The sequence below is a fragment of the Dreissena polymorpha genome, chromosome 11 (assembly GCF_020536995.1).
Source record: "Dreissena polymorpha isolate Duluth1 chromosome 11, UMN_Dpol_1.0, whole genome shotgun sequence".
Lineage (NCBI taxonomy): Eukaryota > Metazoa > Mollusca > Bivalvia > Myida > Dreissenidae > Dreissena > Dreissena polymorpha.
This window is the reverse complement of record NC_068365.1, coordinates 36200371-36220951: the sequence shown is the minus strand read 5'-3', so window position 1 is coordinate 36220951 and position 20581 is coordinate 36200371. Positions and strand designations below refer to the sequence as shown.

At 33.4% G+C, this 20581-nt stretch overlaps 1 protein-coding gene across 1 annotated transcript in view; it reads left to right on the top strand.

The window, feature by feature from the left end:
- The window catches only part of LOC127849761 (hemicentin-1-like), a 57391-nt gene extending 37036 nt beyond the window's left edge, over nt 1–20355 (top strand). The window contains exons 9-11 of the mRNA XM_052382512.1: nt 18967–19140; nt 19364–19842; nt 20223–20355. Of these exons, the coding sequence (XP_052238472.1) occupies nt 18967–19140; nt 19364–19842; nt 20223–20355 (786 nt within the window). The remainder of the gene's footprint in view (nt 1–18966; nt 19141–19363; nt 19843–20222) is intronic.
- The last annotated feature ends 226 nt before the right edge of the window (nt 20356–20581 follow it).

Sequence of the window (20581 nt, the reverse complement as noted above, 5' to 3'; positions counted from 1 at the left end):
CTTGCTTCTGTTATTAATAGTGCGTTTAAGCAGCTCTCGTATTAATAAAGATGTTGTATATATGTTAATTTACATACACCTTTTGTGTCTATTAAGATGATGAGATGTGAAAATATATACATTACCATCAAAGCATTTTGATTAAGCAGATCAATTATTTATGAACTTACATTGACAATTCGACGCACAAATATATTTTCTTACTCATGTATCTACATCGATTACGTAATAAAAGTAAAAAAGTTATATTTATGTTACTAAAATCAGTAATTTCGTGTTCGACATCAACTATAATAAAAATGCCAATTCAAGCCTTATGCTATTTTTCCGTTTTTAACCAGGTTTTCCGAAGGAAAAAAATTGTTATTAGATTGGCGAATGCGGGCGGGCTGGCTGGCTGGCTGGCGGGCTGGCGGGCGGGCGGAACAAGCTTGTCCGGGCCATAACTATGTCGTTCATTGTCATATTTTAAAATCATTTGGCACATTTGTTCACCATCATTGGACGGTGTGTCGCGCGAAATAATTACGTCGATATCTCCAAGGTCAAGGTCACACTTTGAGTTCAAAGGTCAAAATTGGCAATAAATGAGCTTGTCTGGGCCATAACTATGTCATTCATTGTGAGATTTTACAATTATTTGGCACATTTGTTCACCATCATGGGACGGTGTGTCGCACGAAAGAATCACGTCAATATCTCCAATGTCAAGGTCACCACAACTTAAAATAGATTTATTTTGAAACAAACCTACAAAGGGGGTTAATTTTGTTTGTTCATTTCAAAAGTTCAGTTTGAGTTGTCAGATTGTTTTTCACAATGAAAACCTGGTTTTGTGACAATTTTGTCCCTTGTTCTTATTATTTCCGTATATGTTGGAATAAAGTCGCATTGAACTTACACAACAGTTTCAAGTTATGGTTCAATGACGCGATGATTATGTTGCAAACACAATTTAATTGTGCATTTAAAGAGGTCTATTGTGGGTTGTCACAAAGTAAGGATTGCACTCGACGCATTCAAAGAGTAATGTTTTGTTTTAGTTTAAACATATTTAATTCTTATGGCATGTACAATATATACAGATGTTACACAATATAAGCAGAAAAGGATTGAAACGAAAGAAGCAAGTTCTTATATAGTTTCTCTCCTTAGAATTAATATTTACACATGGAAGTGGCAGTGTTTAAAGACTACGCATTTCATGATATATGCCAGTAGTAACAAGACGGGATATAAACATTTAAAAAAGTGAGGTGATCAAGGTAGGATGAAGGATTTTGGTTGTGGGTCAGTGTCAAATAAATGCAACGTCGAGTCGGGATCGGATTGTTATAAGAAACGCTTAGATTCGGTGATGTATTGTTGGACACAAAGAAAGATAGTAGAGTTATCATCATCGTTTAGGGATGTATTGCCAAAGAGGAGCGTATTAAGGTCTACAGGACTTATCATTCCTAAGACATTGTTCATTAACTTTGTCCGTATTACGCTATAATAAGAACATGTGAAGAAGAAGTGAAAGTTAGACTCAAAATCTCCACAGCGACAAAGAGGAAAATCAATAATATTTTAGCGTAAAGGTGCTCATTAAGGGAACTGGATTTGGTCCTTAATCGCGTGTGAATGATTTGAGAATGACGTTTACCTATGTAATAGTACGATGGTGTTATAACTTTATTCCTGTTAAGTTTAGATTTAAATGCATTCAACGATTCACTATTTTTAACATCGTCTGGTAGGTTATTCCATTTTCGAGTGACTGCGGGTACGAATGAATTGTAGTAAAGGGTTGTTCTAGATTTGGAAGTACGTAAGTCATTAGCATTGCGAAGATTATACCTAGCAACAGATCCAACATGTTGGGGTACAAGGTCGGATAAATACTGTGGGGTAATCGAATTTTGCATTTTGTAGAATAATGTTAATTTATGTTTGTCACGGCGGTCCTGAAGCGATTCCCAGTTAATTTTCTTATGATGGTGAGTTAATGAAACTAGTTTAGACGATCCCCAAGCGATTCGCGCTGCTTCATTTTGAATTTTATCAATTTCGTTTTTTTCCGCTTGGGTGCAATTGTCCCATATCACATCTGAATATTTGATAAGAGGTCGAATAAACGATATGTAAATTATTTCAAGAGATTTCCGATCAAGTGTGAACCTTAGTTTTCGCATAATATTAATTCGATTCCATGCTTTGTCTGTTATGTATTTAATATGGATGTTCCATTTACAGTTTACAGTCTTTAGAGAGGAAAACCCCTAGATGTTTGTGGGAACCGACCTCTGGTATTTGTTTAGACATCATTGTAAAAGTACATTGATTTGGATGTTGCTTTCTGGAGAATGTTAGGGATTAAGATTTTGAGGGATTAAATAATACATGCCAATCTAAAGCCCATTTAGATATTTTGTTGATATCACTCTGTAGTATTGTATTTGAGATGATTGGATCATCGATAATAATGTATAGGGAAGTGTCATCAGCAAAAAGGCGAATATTACTTTTGATGTCGTAAACAATATCATTAACAAAAATTAAAAATAACAGAGGCCATAATATGGAACGTTGGGGAACAACGGCTTCAAATATTGCCCAGTTAGAGACTGCGCCTGGAAGTACTACGCGTTGTCGTCTATTATGAAGATAATTAGTGAACAAGGATAGTAACTTTCCTCGAATGCCAATAGCATTTAGTTTATGGAGAAGACCTTTGTGCCAGACCTAATCAAAGGCTTTACTGATATAAAAAAAGACAGTTTTTACCTCTAAACCATTGTCGAGGGCTTTACAAAACGTATCATATATATATATGTCAGTTGGTTAGTAGTTGAATCACCTGGCAAAAATCCAGACTGAAAAGGCGTAAGTAATTTGTTACTAATGAGGTGATTATATACGTGTTTGAAAATGATTTTTTCGAAAACCTTTTCCATAGTATTTAAGAGGGAAATTGGTCTATAGTTGCTAACTACTTTTGGGTCGCCATTTTTGAAAACAGCACTAACGTTAGCATCTTTCCAACAACTCGGCATGATACATTTATTAAGTGAAACGTTAAAGAACTGACAAAGAGGAGTGGACAGTTGATTTTGGCATTCTTTTAAAATTCGATTATTTATTCCATCTGGCCCCGATGTTTTGTCCACGGGAAGTGATTTAAGAATGTCTAGAACATCGGTAGGTGTAATGCATAGAGACTGCAACGAGTTAGCTATCGGTAAATTAGTTAGTTCCGGCATATCTTCATTAGCGATTTCAATTTTGGACTGACTTTGAAAAAAAATTGTTTAGGATTTTTGCCTTTTCAAAACAATCGGTTGTGGAAGTATTGTCAATGGGATTTAGGAGTGCTGTATTAAGGTTTTTGCCAGGCTTATTAATAAAAGACTTAAGTATTCTCCACCAGTCCTTAGATGAATGATAGTTTTGTTTGAGTGTATTGTTTAAACTTTCGTTATGCTGATCTTTCGCTTGCCTTATTAATAAAATTGTCTTATTTCTAATTTTACGAAATTTAGACCAATAATAATTTGAGTTTTTAGATTTCGCGTGATGATAGGCACGTTTACGTTTTCTTATCATTCGACGAATGTGCGTATTAAGCCATGGTGGGTCACGCGGTTTAATTTTAAAAGACTTGTTTGGGATACAATATTTAGCGTTAGAAACAATAGTATCGGTGATATTAACGCAATAAGTGTTAACATCATCATTTGCAATAGAATCCCAATCAAATGTAGAGAACCTTTCGCGAAGCAGGTCATAATTTCCATCTGCATATTTCCATATGTGACGCTCATATACTGTTGAATTGGGCTTATTATATTTAAATAGACCATATTAGTGTTTTTCCCAGGAGGGCAAAGGGGCATGGTGCATTACTTTCAAACAGGGCATTTTAGCGCGCAGTTTAGGCAAAAAGGGCTAAAACGTTCCCTGAATACCTGAATTACGGGGCAACATGTAATCGCATCTGAAGCAGTTGTGGAAAAAATAACATATAAACAAGCACATTTAATGGTAATTGATGTATTTAACTTACTATGATTTATATTAATATATTTACCTTGCAATGTACATTTAAGTTCCATGCTGTTTCAATAAACTGTACAGCACGACAAACATAATAGAGCAATATATGCATATGAATCTGATTATATACAGATCCACTAACATATAAATGAAACCATGTTTGTCTTATCCCATTTTCTAACAATAATCTTGCCAGATGTTTAAAATAACATTGCGAGTAAATTGATCGCTAACAATATGCAAACACTCGTTTCCGTGACATACATTCACCAAGTAGATGTTGTTGCTATCTAAAACAGTTTTATGCATCGTTGATTATCACAGACATTTCATTAATTCCTTCTAAATGTATAATCTCCATTGTTAATTCGATCGTTTATAACGTTATTTGCCATTTTTGCCGAGTCGCAATTTAATTCTGTATAGTCCGCCATGTTGTTCAAATGTCAAATGATGTAAGCGACAGGTGCGCATAGCAACATTAAATCGTATACGCAATTCGCACTTTGTTAAATAAGTATTCGTCTCAGTAATTATTTCAATAATTAGATCTAATTATCTTAAAGACGAAAGCGATCAAGAATAAATTTGTTTGTGTTTTTAAATGTTACTATGCGTAAAAATATATGTTTTGATATAACTGAATAATGCATGCAATCCACAATTGCCACGAGAATAACATCGAGTTTTTCATCAAAAGTCTCCGAAGTAACGATTTTATCGTGGAGAATTACAAATTGCCGACCGAAAAGTGTGCTTGGCATAACATAGCCTCTGGCATTATCGATTGATACTGACACGGGGTTATTCACGCATGACTAATTCACAGCTTTGGAGCAGTCTACCTATAAATCGAGCTCTATAATAGATTAAATCTGCTCAAATAATATAGTCGATTAGACGTTGACGTCTCTCGAGTAAATCAAGCACAGTCGGAGCGTCACCGACAATCAAGGACGCTGATTTTGCGGACCAAGTTAGATCGTAAGGTAATACAGATGTTATCGATAAGAACGCGTGGCGAAATTTGCCTTTGGAAAAAAGGGCGCGTGGCGAAATTTGCCTTTGAAAAGGGCAGCGTGGCGATCCAGGAGGGCGGCGTGGCTTTTCGCCACGCTAAAATGGCCTGGGAAAAACACCATTTAAATGAACAAGTATCGGAGTTATTCGCTTGCAAAACTGTGTAAGATGTCAGGATATGTCATACTTTTTTTATTGAAAATGACATATCAGCTTTTGTCTACAACTTCCTTATATTATTATTTAAATAACGTTTTACATGTTGCCTGAAATATTATTAAATTTTCTTAATAACATCTTAATTCACGATTGAAATGTTCAACATGAAAAATAATGAGCCTTTAATAAACTTAAATAGTTCCAATTGTGTTCTCTAGATTTCCTAAGCGTATGTCTTTATTAAATGTTCGTAAAACAGCCTAAATTTACGCTTAAAAAATAAAAACACGCACACAATAAGTGATTTACTTTTCTTTAATTACGGATAATAAATGACAGCAACATACATCTCTTGAAAAAAACATCAGCGATAAAGGCGCGAACGAATTCGCTCAATGGGAGGCGATGTTCCAAGTGTGGATTAAAAGCGTTTATGGGTTTGCCCGTGACACCACATGTCTGCACATGTGTTGATACCGATAAGATATCATGCGTCACCTTTAAATAACATGTTAAATGACAATCAAGACCTTATTCATGTCAGGGACCTACACAAATAGGTCCATGTCCATGCTGTGTGTTATTACTCTTAAACGAATGCAGATGAACCTTATTTCTACTTATAACGTAATTTATATTAATAAAAAAAAACACGAACTATTATGTGCTTGTCAGATCGATAACAGAAACTCTTTAAATCCTCAAATATATTTGATAAACCCGTTTCGCTTCCTTGTTTTGCGTAGGGACCTATACACACTTATATAGGTCCATGTTAATTTCTTCAGTACCGTTTTGGAGGCGCGCGAGAGTATTCAGGGGCAGGTAATCCGGGAAGGTATCGATTTCTGGGATTGTCTATACCAAATATCGTAACGTAAAAAACGAACACAGGACAGCCACGGTGGGGTAATACTATACGTTGAAGATTTTATTCAATACGAAGGTAGACTGGATCTTGAACTTACTCCATTAGAAACTATTTGGATTGAACTACACTTTAAGAGTAAAAGGAATGTTCTTTTTGGGTTATTTTATAGACCACCAAACGCGGATGCAGCATACACTAAGTTAATTGATGACTCCATCGGTTTGGCAATCGAAACTGGTATATCCGATATTATAATAACCGGAGACTTTAATCTTAACAGCAATCAACCCTCACAAGCCCGAAAACTTGATTTTTGGTGTACTGAATATGGTCTTGCTCAAGTTATTGACGAACCTACGCACTTTACGGAAGGGTCTTCATCTATTCTTGACCTATTATTAATAAGTAATCTTGATAGCTTGGCCTTACTAGGTGTTGGTGACCCTTTTCTTGACCAACAAAACCGTTATCATTGTCGCATATATCATTATTAATGTTGCCAGTGGGTTTAATTCGATGTCTCCAGAAATCAACATTAATAATGTCAGCCATGTGACTAGCATGACTATAAGAAATATATAAAATATTCGTTTAATGCAATAAGAAATGGCAATCAAGCGTTTTTCAACTATCATGCGCTTGTATGGTCGTTTAATGGACCGGGACAATTGGGATTGACTTTTGATTATATTAAGTGTCGATATAAGAGCAATTTCATTGTTGTAAAGTGAGAGCAGAAAAAAAGATTTAGGAATATGAAAAACAATCCGATCGCTTTCTATCTTGGTAGGATGTTTTGGGTATCCATCGTTAAACAAATGAAAAATTAGGAACTATACGTTATATTTTCGAGTTATAATAGACCAGAAGACTGCAACGAATCCTTCATCCTGTACATAGTCAAAGAAAAAGAAAATGAAAATAAAAAAAGAAATAGGGAACAATATCAAAATGTATGAATTCATTTTATGAGTAAAGGTCACTTCAATAATTTTTAAGTGCTTAATACATTTTAAACACTTGGTTATTTTGGTGATCGGTTTTCGTGGGCAAATGACGAAGTGATGCATTCGACAGAGATAACAACCTAAAATAAGTTTCACATAGATTCTGACGATCAGGAAAGTGATGTTCACAATTTAAGTTAGAAAGTGAAAATTAGGTTTGGCACGTTAATTATGTAATAGTGAGAAAGCAATTTAAGGAAATGTTCACGTGTAGAGAAAAAGAGATTGCCAGATATACTAACTCTGAAATGTGAAAAACTGTCAAAAGTATTACTAAAAAAAATAAAAAATAATACGGAATTCATGTTAAGCATTAAGCTAAATCGTTAGATATATATGAACATTTACATAATTAATACTTAATTAAGTACACAGTTGTTCAAGCACACTAAAAAGCAATAAAGCATAGCAAATTGGCTCAATCAATATTAGTACATTGTTTACAAAGTACAATATGATTATAAATTAAAGATCAAGTATTACGTACACGTTAAGACTGCACACATAAGAGAGAACGACTATCGTTGTATAAGGATTCTGACAATATAGTTAAAATACTACTGCAAACTTTAAAAAATATATGTTAAGCATTAAGTTTAACCCTTAGACATATATTAAAATTTACATAATTTATACTTATTTAAGTACACAGTTGTTCACGTAAGAACGTGCGATTTAGATTTGACATGTTAAGTTTATAATTGTTTAAGAGAATTTTATAGAAATGTTTACGTGTAAAAAGAGAGCTTGCTAGATATATTAAATCTGAAATGTAAAATACTGTCAAAAGTACTATTACAAGAAATAAAAAACATACATTCTTAGCATTAAGCTTGAACGTTAGATATATATGAGCATTTACATTAATAATACTTATAATGGTAGACAATGGTTCATGCGCACTAAAAAGCAGTAAGGCATAAACAATAGACTCAATCAATGTATGTACATTGTAAACAATATGCAATATGATTGTATCATAAATATTGATTATTATGTACACGTTAAGACCGCACATTTAAGCGAGAACGACTATCGTTGATCAAGGATTCAGAAAATATGGTCAATAATACTACAGCAAAGATTATATAAAAAAACAACATGTTAAGCATTAAGCTTAAACGTTGGATATGTATGAATATTTACATATTTAACACTTATTAAGTACACAGTTGTTCGCGTGCACTAGATATATTAATTCTGAAATGTAAATACTGTCAAAAGTCCTATTATAAGAAATAAAAACGTGCACTAGATATATTAATTCTGAAATGTAAATACTGTCAAAAGTCCTATTATAAGAAATAAAAACATACATGCTCAGCATTAAGATTAAACTTTAAATATATATGAGCATTTGCATAAATAATACTTATTAAGGTAGACAATGGTTCATGCGCACTAAAAAGCAGTAAGGCATAGCAATAGACTCAATCAATGTAAGTACATTGTTTACAATATGCAATATAAAATATTAAATATTAAATATTGATTATTTTGTACACGTTAAGACCGCACATTTAAGCGAGAACGACTATCGTTGATCAAGGATTCTGAAAATACGGTCAATAATACTACTGCAAAGATTAGAAAAAAAACATGTTAAGCATTAAGCTTAAACGTTGGATATGTATGAAAATATACATAATTAACACTAATTTAAGTACACAGTTGTTCACGTGCACTAAGAAATAAAAATGGAAAGCATAACGAATTAACTCAGTCTAATGTAAGTACATTGTTTACATTATGCAAAACGAGTATGTCTTAAAAATTAAGTATTACTGTTAGACTGCATAATTTAGACGTTAGATATATATATGAACATTTTTATATTTAAAACCTTTTTAAGTCTACAATTGTTCACGTGCACAAAAAAACAGTAACGCATAACTTTTAGACTCAATCAAGATGTCTTAGATGTTAAGAATTACGTGCACGATTAGACTGCACGTTATATATTTAGGTGGATATATTCATATTTAATACCTATTAATGTCCACACTTGTTCACGTGCACTAAAAAAAGTAAAGCATAACAAATTGACTCCATTTAAGCGTATCCTACACAGGGGATATGTAGGGTCCGTCTACGGAGCCCATTGAGTCTTCGTATAAGTATAGTTTAAAATACGTCATGCTTTGATATATGTGTTATATCCCAAAGAAATCAGCCATTCAGAAACGAAATTGGGATGATTTTATGAAAATGCGTTATATTCGATATAAATATTGAAAGGGTGCGCTTATCGTGCAAATGACACAAGCATAGTTTGTTATATGCATAGTTATGATTATGTTTTTAAGTAATCAGCAAATAGGGGTGCCAATTACTGAACAATAATATATACTGAAGTTATCACCACTTAAGACACACATGCTTTGTTTTACTACAGTAAATAGGAATGTCAATTACTGTACAATTAGCTATACGGTAGATATCACCAACAAAGACGCACATTATTGTGACAATCGCTCAGGTGTAAGATGTAACGGACTGATCAGTAAATGAATCATAATATTTACAATATACTATATGGATTTTGCAGCAAGGTTATAGTCGATAGTTTACTGTTAAATTAACTGTGAGACTAGTAATTAAGTTAGGTAAAAATTGGACAGGAGCTACTCAGATGTTTTCAGTAGCTGGATTTACCGTTAAACAGTACAGAGAAAAACTATTTACGATATTAAATCACAAAGCAACAGAATAACAAACGTTCAAGCAATATGACATGACACATTACACGTATACAGAGAAATAGTATTAGTTCATTTATTATTATTTATTTATTTATTTATTTATGCTGGGGGCTATTTAATGAAAAAATATTATTTGTTAACCAAGTAATGGTTAAATAGTGGGTATAATAGAGGATGAAATTAATTGTCATTAATGTTATGTTTTCGAGGAAGAAGAAATTGAAAGCGAAATGTTATGTCCCGGACAATGGCACGGATGTTTTTTTTCAATTGGTAATTCTATTTAGACCTTGCCGCAAATCATGACGATGCAAAGGTTTCAGTGAATATATCTCACTAAGCGATGTTCAACTTTTTACAAAGTCCAATCGAACTTCCTTCACACCGGAAGAAGCATGGTTGGAATAGTTACTACACAACACTCCCACATGAGAGTACAAACCAACATGTGCTAATTGAGTTCATATTCGCTTTAAAAAATGATAATAGGGAAGAATTGTCTTAAAACAAATTAAGCCCAAAGGCTCAAAATGTGTCAGCATTATTTTAACTCGGTGGTATAATTATCAATTCACTCATGTCTCATATGAATTTTTATTTTAAAATCTGGGGGTTCGACATGCCTTCAGACCTTAAAAACCCCTACGGTTTACATGTACTGTTACATTGTGATGACATCAGTTGAAAGCATTGTAATTTGTTATGTTCTTTCGCCTGTTGTGTATCATCTTTTGTAAATTTACTTGTTCACTTATCTTAAAGAAAGAAAGTTTGGATTTTGCCGAGCTGTTAACACCGGGTGATGTAGATGGGGTTTCAATATCCATTTGATTGTTTTTCGATTGAGGAGCACAACCGCTCCGTTTGATATGCGTCTGAATACTAGACATGTACTTTGTCAGCTTTTAGAATAATAAATACAATGTATTAACATTATTTTATATTCATGCCATCCTCTCAAGTATTTATGTTTAAATTACGGGCGAAACAATTGTGTTAAGGATCGTGGTTAATATAGTAAGTCAGTATTTCTTGACAGCTTAGGTTTTACAGAAATTGGTTATATGTGATTGTGGATTGACACACAATCTCACAATTATATATAATTGCATGAACGATTTAGGAAAGATACAGATTAAATCCTCATTTTTGTTTTTTACTTGCTCTAATGATCATCCACTGTTTAATATTATAACATTTGGTAATTGCATTGTGAACATAACTTATGATCTTCTGTGTAAATTATGGTTAATGCTAAAGTCACAAAGTCGTAAAGGCGCATGTTTGGCTACTAAAACGAGTACATGCCATAACACTGTCACTTTTCTTAGATAATATTAACTTTCTTTGCATATTAAATATGTTTCAGACTTACCCCTAATCATAAGATCAAATTAGGCTATGTTGATTTTAACTTGTCTATTACAAGTGTGCAAAACATGTCAGTTGAGTATTTGGGTGACAGCTATCCAAGTGCATGTGTAACTTGGTATGATTTTTAGTTGATTCTATACTAACATCACGGCACTTAACTGATTGTAACTATTCTTGTGTAATTAATGGGGCGCTTAAAAATGTATGTACATGTAGTTGTAATGTATTCTTATATATGAAAATATTAATGATACAAGTATATGCATTTATTTTCTTCTGAATTTTTTATTCCGATTTTGATTTTTTTTAAATTAACAAACTACCAAACGATGACCTTTATTGACAACAAGAACGCCAGTGTGACCATCACTTGTTAAGCACACAGAAAATCTCCAGACACAAGGGCAATGATGTATACAAATAATGAAACAGAACTACCTTACTAAATATTTAACTGATTATCTGAAGTGTACGCACACAGGGACATACGAAGGTTTTGGGAGTAACAGACTTATCGCACTGATTTTGTCATAAAACGTGTGAATGTAACAGTGAGATGTCAGACTGTTTTACGTTTGCAATAAATATTTTATATTACTGGGTTTATATACTCGCATTTGCTTCAGAGCATATTCACGAAAGACGATGATATAACAGCTAATGTTCAAATCGATATACTGCTGTCCATTATCGTTTATTTGGACATAACGTTTTGCGTAAAATTTTAAGAACGCCTAGAAAATGTTGAATGAAGGTTAATTGTGATGCAATGAGCTACATATATCTATATGCTGGTTTATTGTTAAAGGTTCACCTCGGCAAGACTACAAAAGTCTACATATCATGAGACGTTGACCATTATATGTGCAAATGTCAAACTGAATTTCACATTCATTTCTCGTCCAGTAACGGGATACTGTATTTGGCAGAGAGGTGATGGAAAAGAATAAGAATCAATTTAATTATAAACACTTTGTGGCGCAAAATATATTATTTCTCATAATAAAATACATGTGAATATTACTATAAATTTGTATCAACACGATTATTTTAAATAATGTTTTTTTAGGATACGTAAATTACACTTACTTCATTTCTATTCGATGTAACATTAATTTTCTGAACACTGATATTCGATTATATTGTTATAAAAGTCCCTGCCCACCGAAAATAATTCAAGTCGAGCTGAAATGGCATCATAAGCGCTTGGTGCGGATAGAATGTATACTTCACCGTACGCTATGAAGAAACCGCAGTCGTTTTACCGGTTTAGGCCAGAATTATAACACGCTGACTCGTATTTATCAACAATTTGATAACTTATCATGCACTTTGTATTATTAACTCGATTGTCATTAGTTTAGTTTTAATTTTTGTCGGTAAATTGGCCATAAGAAATTATTTTGCATATTTTTACAGCGTTTATAAACTGGCAAAATCTATAAGTCCATTTCATTTAAACTTAACCAGTTTACAGACACTGTATCGATGAAATCAGGTTACGGTACAGGTTGTACGGACACGATCTATATACTTTTCAGAATAATTAAATCTAAATGGTCATATAATAATCTGATACCTAATGCTAGTTCTGACTCAACATTTTCAAGTATGTAATAAGTCTTGCGATAAAATGTTACCTACTCAACTTAAGGTTATGCATTTAACGCTGTTGAGAATAGTTCGTTCTTTAAAGACTGCGAAAAATGAAAACTTAAGTAAACATCGTTCATAAGTCGTTGTATCTTTTTACTGAGACATTTCTATCACGAATATCCAATTATTTTAATATACACTACAATATTATAACAAATGGATAGACAACACATACACGGATATATGCACAACGCATGTTTTACTCATAGATAAAATGTATTTATGTCGAATTAAACAACGAAGAAACCATCACTACGTTTATCGAAACACGTTTGAAAATTGACATAAACTTTATATAGTAGCATATGTTCGCTTTAAAAGTTATCTTTTCCCAATAGGATAAGATGATTTTTAAAGGCTACTCTAAAACACACCCTGAATTGTAATAGATATTGGTCACTTGCCTTAAATTATGACTAATTTATGTTAATACGAATTGAAGTTCAGATAATGCATCTGTGCTACTAGAGTTTCATTATTCCTTTATACAGAGTTCAGGGCTGGTATTCACCAACCGGTTCTTAGGCTCACAAATAAAGAATAGTCTAAGATTCAACAAAAATATCTCTGAGATTACACACACATACATATATATATATATATATATATATATATATATATATATATATATATATATATATATATAAAGGCTCAACATGGTGCTTATATCATTAACATATTGTTTTTAACGAATAATAATTCAATTAAAGGTGCTTATTGCCACACTTGACTTGACTTCAAGTAGTTTTCAGTACGTTAACATTTTAAGAAAATTCTTATTTTTAGAATGAAGTGTAATAATCGGTTGGCGAATACGTGCCCAGGGGTGGTATTCCAGAAACATCTAAAGTCATTTCTTATATAATTTCACATAAGTTCAAAATTACAATGTTTTGTATTTCTTTACTAAATAAGGCAACACATGTTTTTTTGGTATTCCTAAAATAACATTGGCATAATGATGTTATTTTAATGTGTATCTTGATGCCAATATGTTGCAATATGAAATGAAACGCTTAAAAAATTTACCCAATTAAAGGATAAGAATAAAATTTAACTTGATATGCTTCTGGAATACGAACCCTGATCATTTTGTCACGAATCTCTACCTTATGTGATAATGTATTGGCAGTTAATGCTCTAACGAGTCAAACGTGCTCTAAATGTATAATTAAGAACGTGTATAATTTCATAAAATCTGACTAGATTATTAAAACTTGTTTGTTAAAATATATTTCTTGAAGTTGTCAATGAGCATACCATTTTTACTTATCTGAACGTTTCAATATACACTTGCTTTATTTAGAACGCCTGCATATATTCGTCAAATGACGTTTGCATTTTTTGCTAGTGACGTGTGCCATTCTTATACCTTCTACTGACGTTTGTCATATTTGTTTCTACTCTTGAAACGTATATTTATTATCCGGTATATACTTTCGTTTGTTTATGCATGGAAATAATATTTAATAATAAGTTCGTTCGGTAACGCATAGACAGTAATGTTACCATAGATTTTTTGTATGCTTTAACACTGACGTTTGCTTCAACAATTGAATTTTTCTTGTCGAAGCTTTATCAAAAATCAAAGCTACGCGTTATATACCGATCGCAATCTTTATGCATGCCTTATTGCCTGCATTATGTCGTATGCAATCTAGAGTACGATTAGCAAAGATATTGACACAAACCCTACCTGGCGCGCTGTTCTCCGTCCTAAAAAGCCTACTGACCTTTTATTTTTTGTGGTCTCGTTAGAGTTTTTGTTTACCCTAATGAGTGATATGACTTGTACATGTTATGTGCAACCTTTTAGACTTTAGTTAAGTATTTAGTATTGTAACCATAAGAGAGGTTGATTATTTTTGCAAACAGCGCCAGTGCATAATAGTATAAAACAGTTGATGATCTTGGTTTAATTTGAGACTGTAAAACAACCCGAAGGGTGAAAATTTAGGCTGTTTCGTTTTAAATTTTTCATACGCTGCCATAAATTTATGACATAATGAAGGATGTTTGTGTCGGTACACAAACACATATAATGAATTTCTATAAAACCGCAATTGCATAGAAATGCCGAATTATACAGTTAAACATGATCCTAAGTACAATTATTTCGACTGTTATTTAAACATGAAATGTTTAGTGGAAATAATGTTAATATTTATTATGATATAAGGTGACAACGTACATGTATTGTGTTCAGCCGCATATCAAACGGAGCTGCTGTACTCCTAAATAGAAAAACTATCAAATTTATATTGAAACCCCATCTTCATCCCCAGGTGTCATAATCACGGCACAATCCAAACTTCCTTTGTTTAAGATGCACAATTGTCTTTACCAAAGAGGAAATACAATAGCGAATACAATATAACAAATAACAATTATTACAACGTGTGTTACCACATTGGAATATTCAATCCAAAACGCATGGTTTTTAAACGTCTTAATTCATGTCTAACCTCATACAATCCCCATAATTTTAAAACAATAATTCGTATGAGACATGAGTGAAGTGATAATTATACCACTGAGTTACAATAATGCTGAAATAAGTGAAGTCTTTGGGCTAAATTTCTTTAAATAATATTGTTCCTTATTATTATTTTAAAATTTAAATATGAACTAAATTTGCTTGGCACGTTTAGTTTTGTACTCTCAGATGGGACTGCTGCATTTCTGTCAGAAAATATTGTGGTGCTGTAACGATTCCAACCATGTTACTTCCGTTGTGAAGGAAATTAGAGTGAACGTTGATAAGTGAGATATGTTCACTGCAACCTTCACATCGTCATAGTTTGCAGCAGGGTCTGAATTGAGATATCACTTGAAAGAAACAGATGTGCCATTGTCAGGGACGCAACATTTCGCTTTCAATTTCTTCTTCCTCGAAAACATAATATTAATCTTTGATCGCGTCTTTTTCAATCAGAGCTTTGTGGCAACTCATAAAAGACATCTTAAATGCATAACTTGTGTTTGTAACATAATTAGCGCGTGTTTGACCATAAATTGTTATTGTTGCGTAAAATAAATGTGTCTTTAGGAACACGGAGAAATATCATAAGGCTTGAATTGTCATTTTTATTAAACTCGATATCGAACACGGAAAGACTGACTTAAGTAACATAACGATAATGTATTTTCTTTTATTACGTAACCGAAGTAGACAAATGAGTAAGACAAATATTTTTGCGTCGATTTATCAATGTGTGTCATTCTTTGATGTTCATGTTTATGTTTTTACTCCTATGTATAGGTTTATGAACATTATACAACGTGCTGCTACAACGCCTTTTTAATAACAGTAGCAAGTCCTTATCTTATATTTAGAATCGATCTACCAAGTACCATGTACACAACTCATGTCAGTTCAAACATAAAAGACAGAAGACTTCAGTGCAAAAAGGCGCCATCCATTCAGTAATGTCCTTCTTTGCAAACTTACTCGTAACCTTTGTTTGTTTCTGTATTGGCAGGAAATTAAAAATCTAGTAAGGGACAGTTAGTGCGTATTAATGTGTTTTACTTCATGTATATCGTTATGCATTTCCAGACAAAACATGTCGATGTAAATCCTCACTTACAATGTCATGAGTGATAAAAGCTCATATACAATGCCGTGTTCTTGATTTGCACCGCAATACCTATTTACATGCGTATGTGTTCGAAATATAATGCATTTACAAATTATGAAATTGCTGTGGCCTAGTTTAAAGTATGACCCTATGCATCATTTGAACACAAACACAATCAATTGTTAAACAACATCGATTGTTCACTTTACATCCGTGTCTGTATTTGTTGAACCACACCTTAAAAACGATGAAAATGAGTCACGGAAGTTATATATTGTGTTTCAATTGAAGTCGCTAAAATGTTTGGTTTTGAGGAATAACTATTGTTGATTGTTTATTGCTACCTATAAATGGACTTGCACATGAACATACTTAATTGTCTCTAACATTCCATTCATTTGTAGACTTTCCGAAACGTTTGTCTGTGGTTAGGTTGAATTACAAGTAAAAAACAAATGTGCAAGCTACGTACACTTAATGATTATACACGTCATTGGGGGCTTAAGGGTCGAATTTTGTTAACAATGGATATGAAATTCCAACTCATACTTTCAGCAAGAATTAAAGCCTTCCACAGTGTATGCGTATGGAGGGCTTAAACGTGTAGATTCATTTGCAGAAGAGCTTTAGCAAACGTTCCTAAAATTATTTGATCCAGAAAGGATTTACATAATAATTGTTTTGTTTAAAAATGTTTAGCTTCTAAGAAATCTTAAAAACAGAACAAATGAAGTTAAACTGATTATTATAAAGATTATATTCACAAACAAACGGAAGTTAAATATTGAAATATTGCATAAAAATTATGTTCTTTATCTTACTAGACGTTTCATGTGTCACTGTAGTATATTTTATCATACCGCTACGTTGATATTTGTCTGAAACAACGTGATTTTATCATACCGCTACGTTGATATATGTCTGAAACAACGTGGCATGATAATTATTTTCTATATCTGTTCAACAGGAACTAGTTATATCAGTCAATGTTTGGAGGTAGTTCATAATGCTCTGAACGAATTATAAAGCCGTCATTTCAAGTAACATTGAATCAGATTCAACAAAACAAAATAGATACCAAGATGTTATATATATAATACACAAAAAGCAACATAAACAGCAAAAAAATATATATATAAGGCTCGGCAGGAATAAAATAACGGCTCGGCAAGCCTCGCCATTAATTTTAGTTCTAAGCCTCGCCTTATATATTTCATAACTAGCATGCAGTAACATGTTAATCTCTATTTAAGTAACAGTATTATTTTTGTGTAACACAACCGTCACTGATGTTATTTGGTGAAAAAAAAACCGTTGCGGATTTATTGTATTGAAATACAACCGTTAATTATTTTATCTGGGAAAAACAGCCAGTACTGATATATTTTGGTTAAAAAATAAATGTTTCTGCTAATATTTTGGAGACAAACAACTTTTCCGGATATTATGCTGATTTAATACAACCATTAATTAACAATTGTGTTGTAATGAAACCGTCACCAATGCTTTTTTAGTGTAAAACAACTGTTTGTTTTTAATTCGGTGGAATACAAGCGTTACTAATATGATGTTGGTGTTTTGTTTTATAAATGAAGTTGCCATCGCCAGTATATAAACAAGTAGGGTATTTACACGTATTGTGTTTGTACAATCATACGCGTGTGTCCATTCAAACATTTAAACATATGAACTCGTCCATATAAAGATTTATTAAAATTATCAAATGGCCGTTCTATTTAAACAAATTGGAAGGAAAAATCGATTTAAATGGTTTATTTTAAAATGTATTTGATAGAAATTTCTTTATAAAAACATAAGCACAAACACAAATCATGAGTTTCCTGATATTTTAAATTGTTATCGGATACCCCATTCGATGACGCTTTTAAGCTCCGCCCACTCAGGAGCAATCAAAGCGATACAAAATTTGACGTTCACATTATAAGAATTATGAATGATCATTTAAAGAAATACATATGTATATAATATATATGTTACATATATGAAAAAGTAAAATATATTTGTTATCTATTATAAATATTATATTTTACTTCATCATTATGAATATAGAATTTATTAACTAAATAACATGCAATTCTGTAAACTTATAATCATTGTTACTGATGCCTGTGCTTGTGTAAGCGCGTTAGAGCGATCACGTGTATTTTTAAGATACCACGTAAACAATGCCTCAGCATTATCTGAACGTTGACACGTGATATTAAAAGCTGACCTAGCAATAACAGTGCATCTTTTCTGGCACGGAGTCAGTGTAAGCACAACGCCATCTGACGAACTTATAAAGACACCTTCAAAAGACAATTATTTAACTTTTTTAATTTGATTTTTTTACATGACAATTTGAAAATAAAACATATTGATTGTTTTTTTCATTTTAATGTTGATGGTCATATGATGTTTATTTTGTATTATATATTTAATGATGTTGTGAATCATTCTGAACGAGGAACGGTTTCAACCTATTTTATTGACTTGACCATTCAAATGCAAATGCTGCAGCTTTATTTATTTGACGTCGAAAGTCCTCCATACTTAAGGAAGAGGTCAAGGTGGCAGTGCGTAGTTGTAAGACAGGAAAAAAGCCGGGTGTGGACAACGTCCATTTCGAGCTGATTAAGCACGGTGGAGTGGCAACGACTTCAGAAATGACGGCACTATGCCACCGCATATGGGAGGAGAAGAAGTGGTCCAAGGAGTGGACCCAGTCACTGGTCATTCCCCTACCGAACAATGTCAACCTCTAATTGTGCGAGAATTACCGCACCATCAGCATCATTAGTAATTCCAGCAAAGTCATTTTACGCATCCTCCTCGATCGATTGAAAAAAAATATATGGAGTAACTGCTGGAAGAATAGAATGTTGGAGCTGAGAGGAGCACATTGGACTTTTAATTGCAGTCATCATTGGGAAACAACTGCAACACCAATATTAGCTCTTCCACAACTTCATCGACTTTACGAAAGCTTTCGACCGCGTGTGGAATGATGGCGTATGGCCTGTTATGAAAGGATTCATCACTGAAGGGCTGGTGCAAATCATCAAAGAACTCTACGGAAACGCAAGCAGCGCAGCACTTCTTAATGGAAAGCAGGAGGACTTCTTCAGGACATCAGTGGGCGTCCGTCATGGATGTCTTCTCTCGATCGTCTTGTATAACCTTTTCCTTGATACGACAATGCAGGAGACTCTCCATGGCCACCACACCTCTATATCAATCAGTGGAAGACCCATCTCTATTTTACGATTCGCCGATGAAATTGACCTCATGAGTGGCACCAGCAGTGAATTTAAAAAAATCACCAACAGACTCTATGAACGAACAGGAGCATACGGGATGGAGGTCAGCACGGAGAAGATCATGGTGAACATTATGACCAACACCAGTTCCAACATCACCATGAACGGCGAGAAGTAAGAAGAAGTGACAAACTTCAAATACTTTGGCGCAATCCTGTCCAAGGATGGTACCAGTACCGCTGAGGTCCGAACAAGACTTACTATTGCAACCGCAGCGATGGCCGGACTGAGCAGGGTCTTCAAGTCCTCCGTAGTTTTCTTCCTACTGTACGACTGTGATATCTTGACGCTTCACACGGACACAGAAAACAGGATATAGGCATTTTAACAAAAATGTCTCAAAAGACTGATCTGCATCTCCTACACGGAGCACAATACCTATGAGTACGTCTGGAACAAGACTTGTTCGCCCACAAGAGCCCCTACTGGCGACCGTTAATCGACAAAATCTGGCTTGCTTTGGACACGTCACAATGCACAAATCTCTGTGCAAGACTGTTATCCATGGGGATGCTAGAGATAAGTCGACGTCGAGGCCGTCAGAAGAAAAACTGGATGGACAATGTGAACGAGGGGACATTCCTTCCCATGGATGAATTACACACAGCACACAACAGAACTGGCTAAAGGTGGATTTCTGTAACTTCTTTCTTTATCCCCCCACAAACGGCCTGCTAATGATTTGTTTTGTTGTATCTGTTTGTTTGATGTCGTATGACATCGAATTTATCATAATATATGTGTCTCTCTGGCATAAGTAAAGTTGAATTTTGTTTATATTTAAGTGCGTTTTGTTTAATAAAAGATTAAATAAGGGACTTCATTTCGAATTGTTATAACTGCAGTTTTTAGT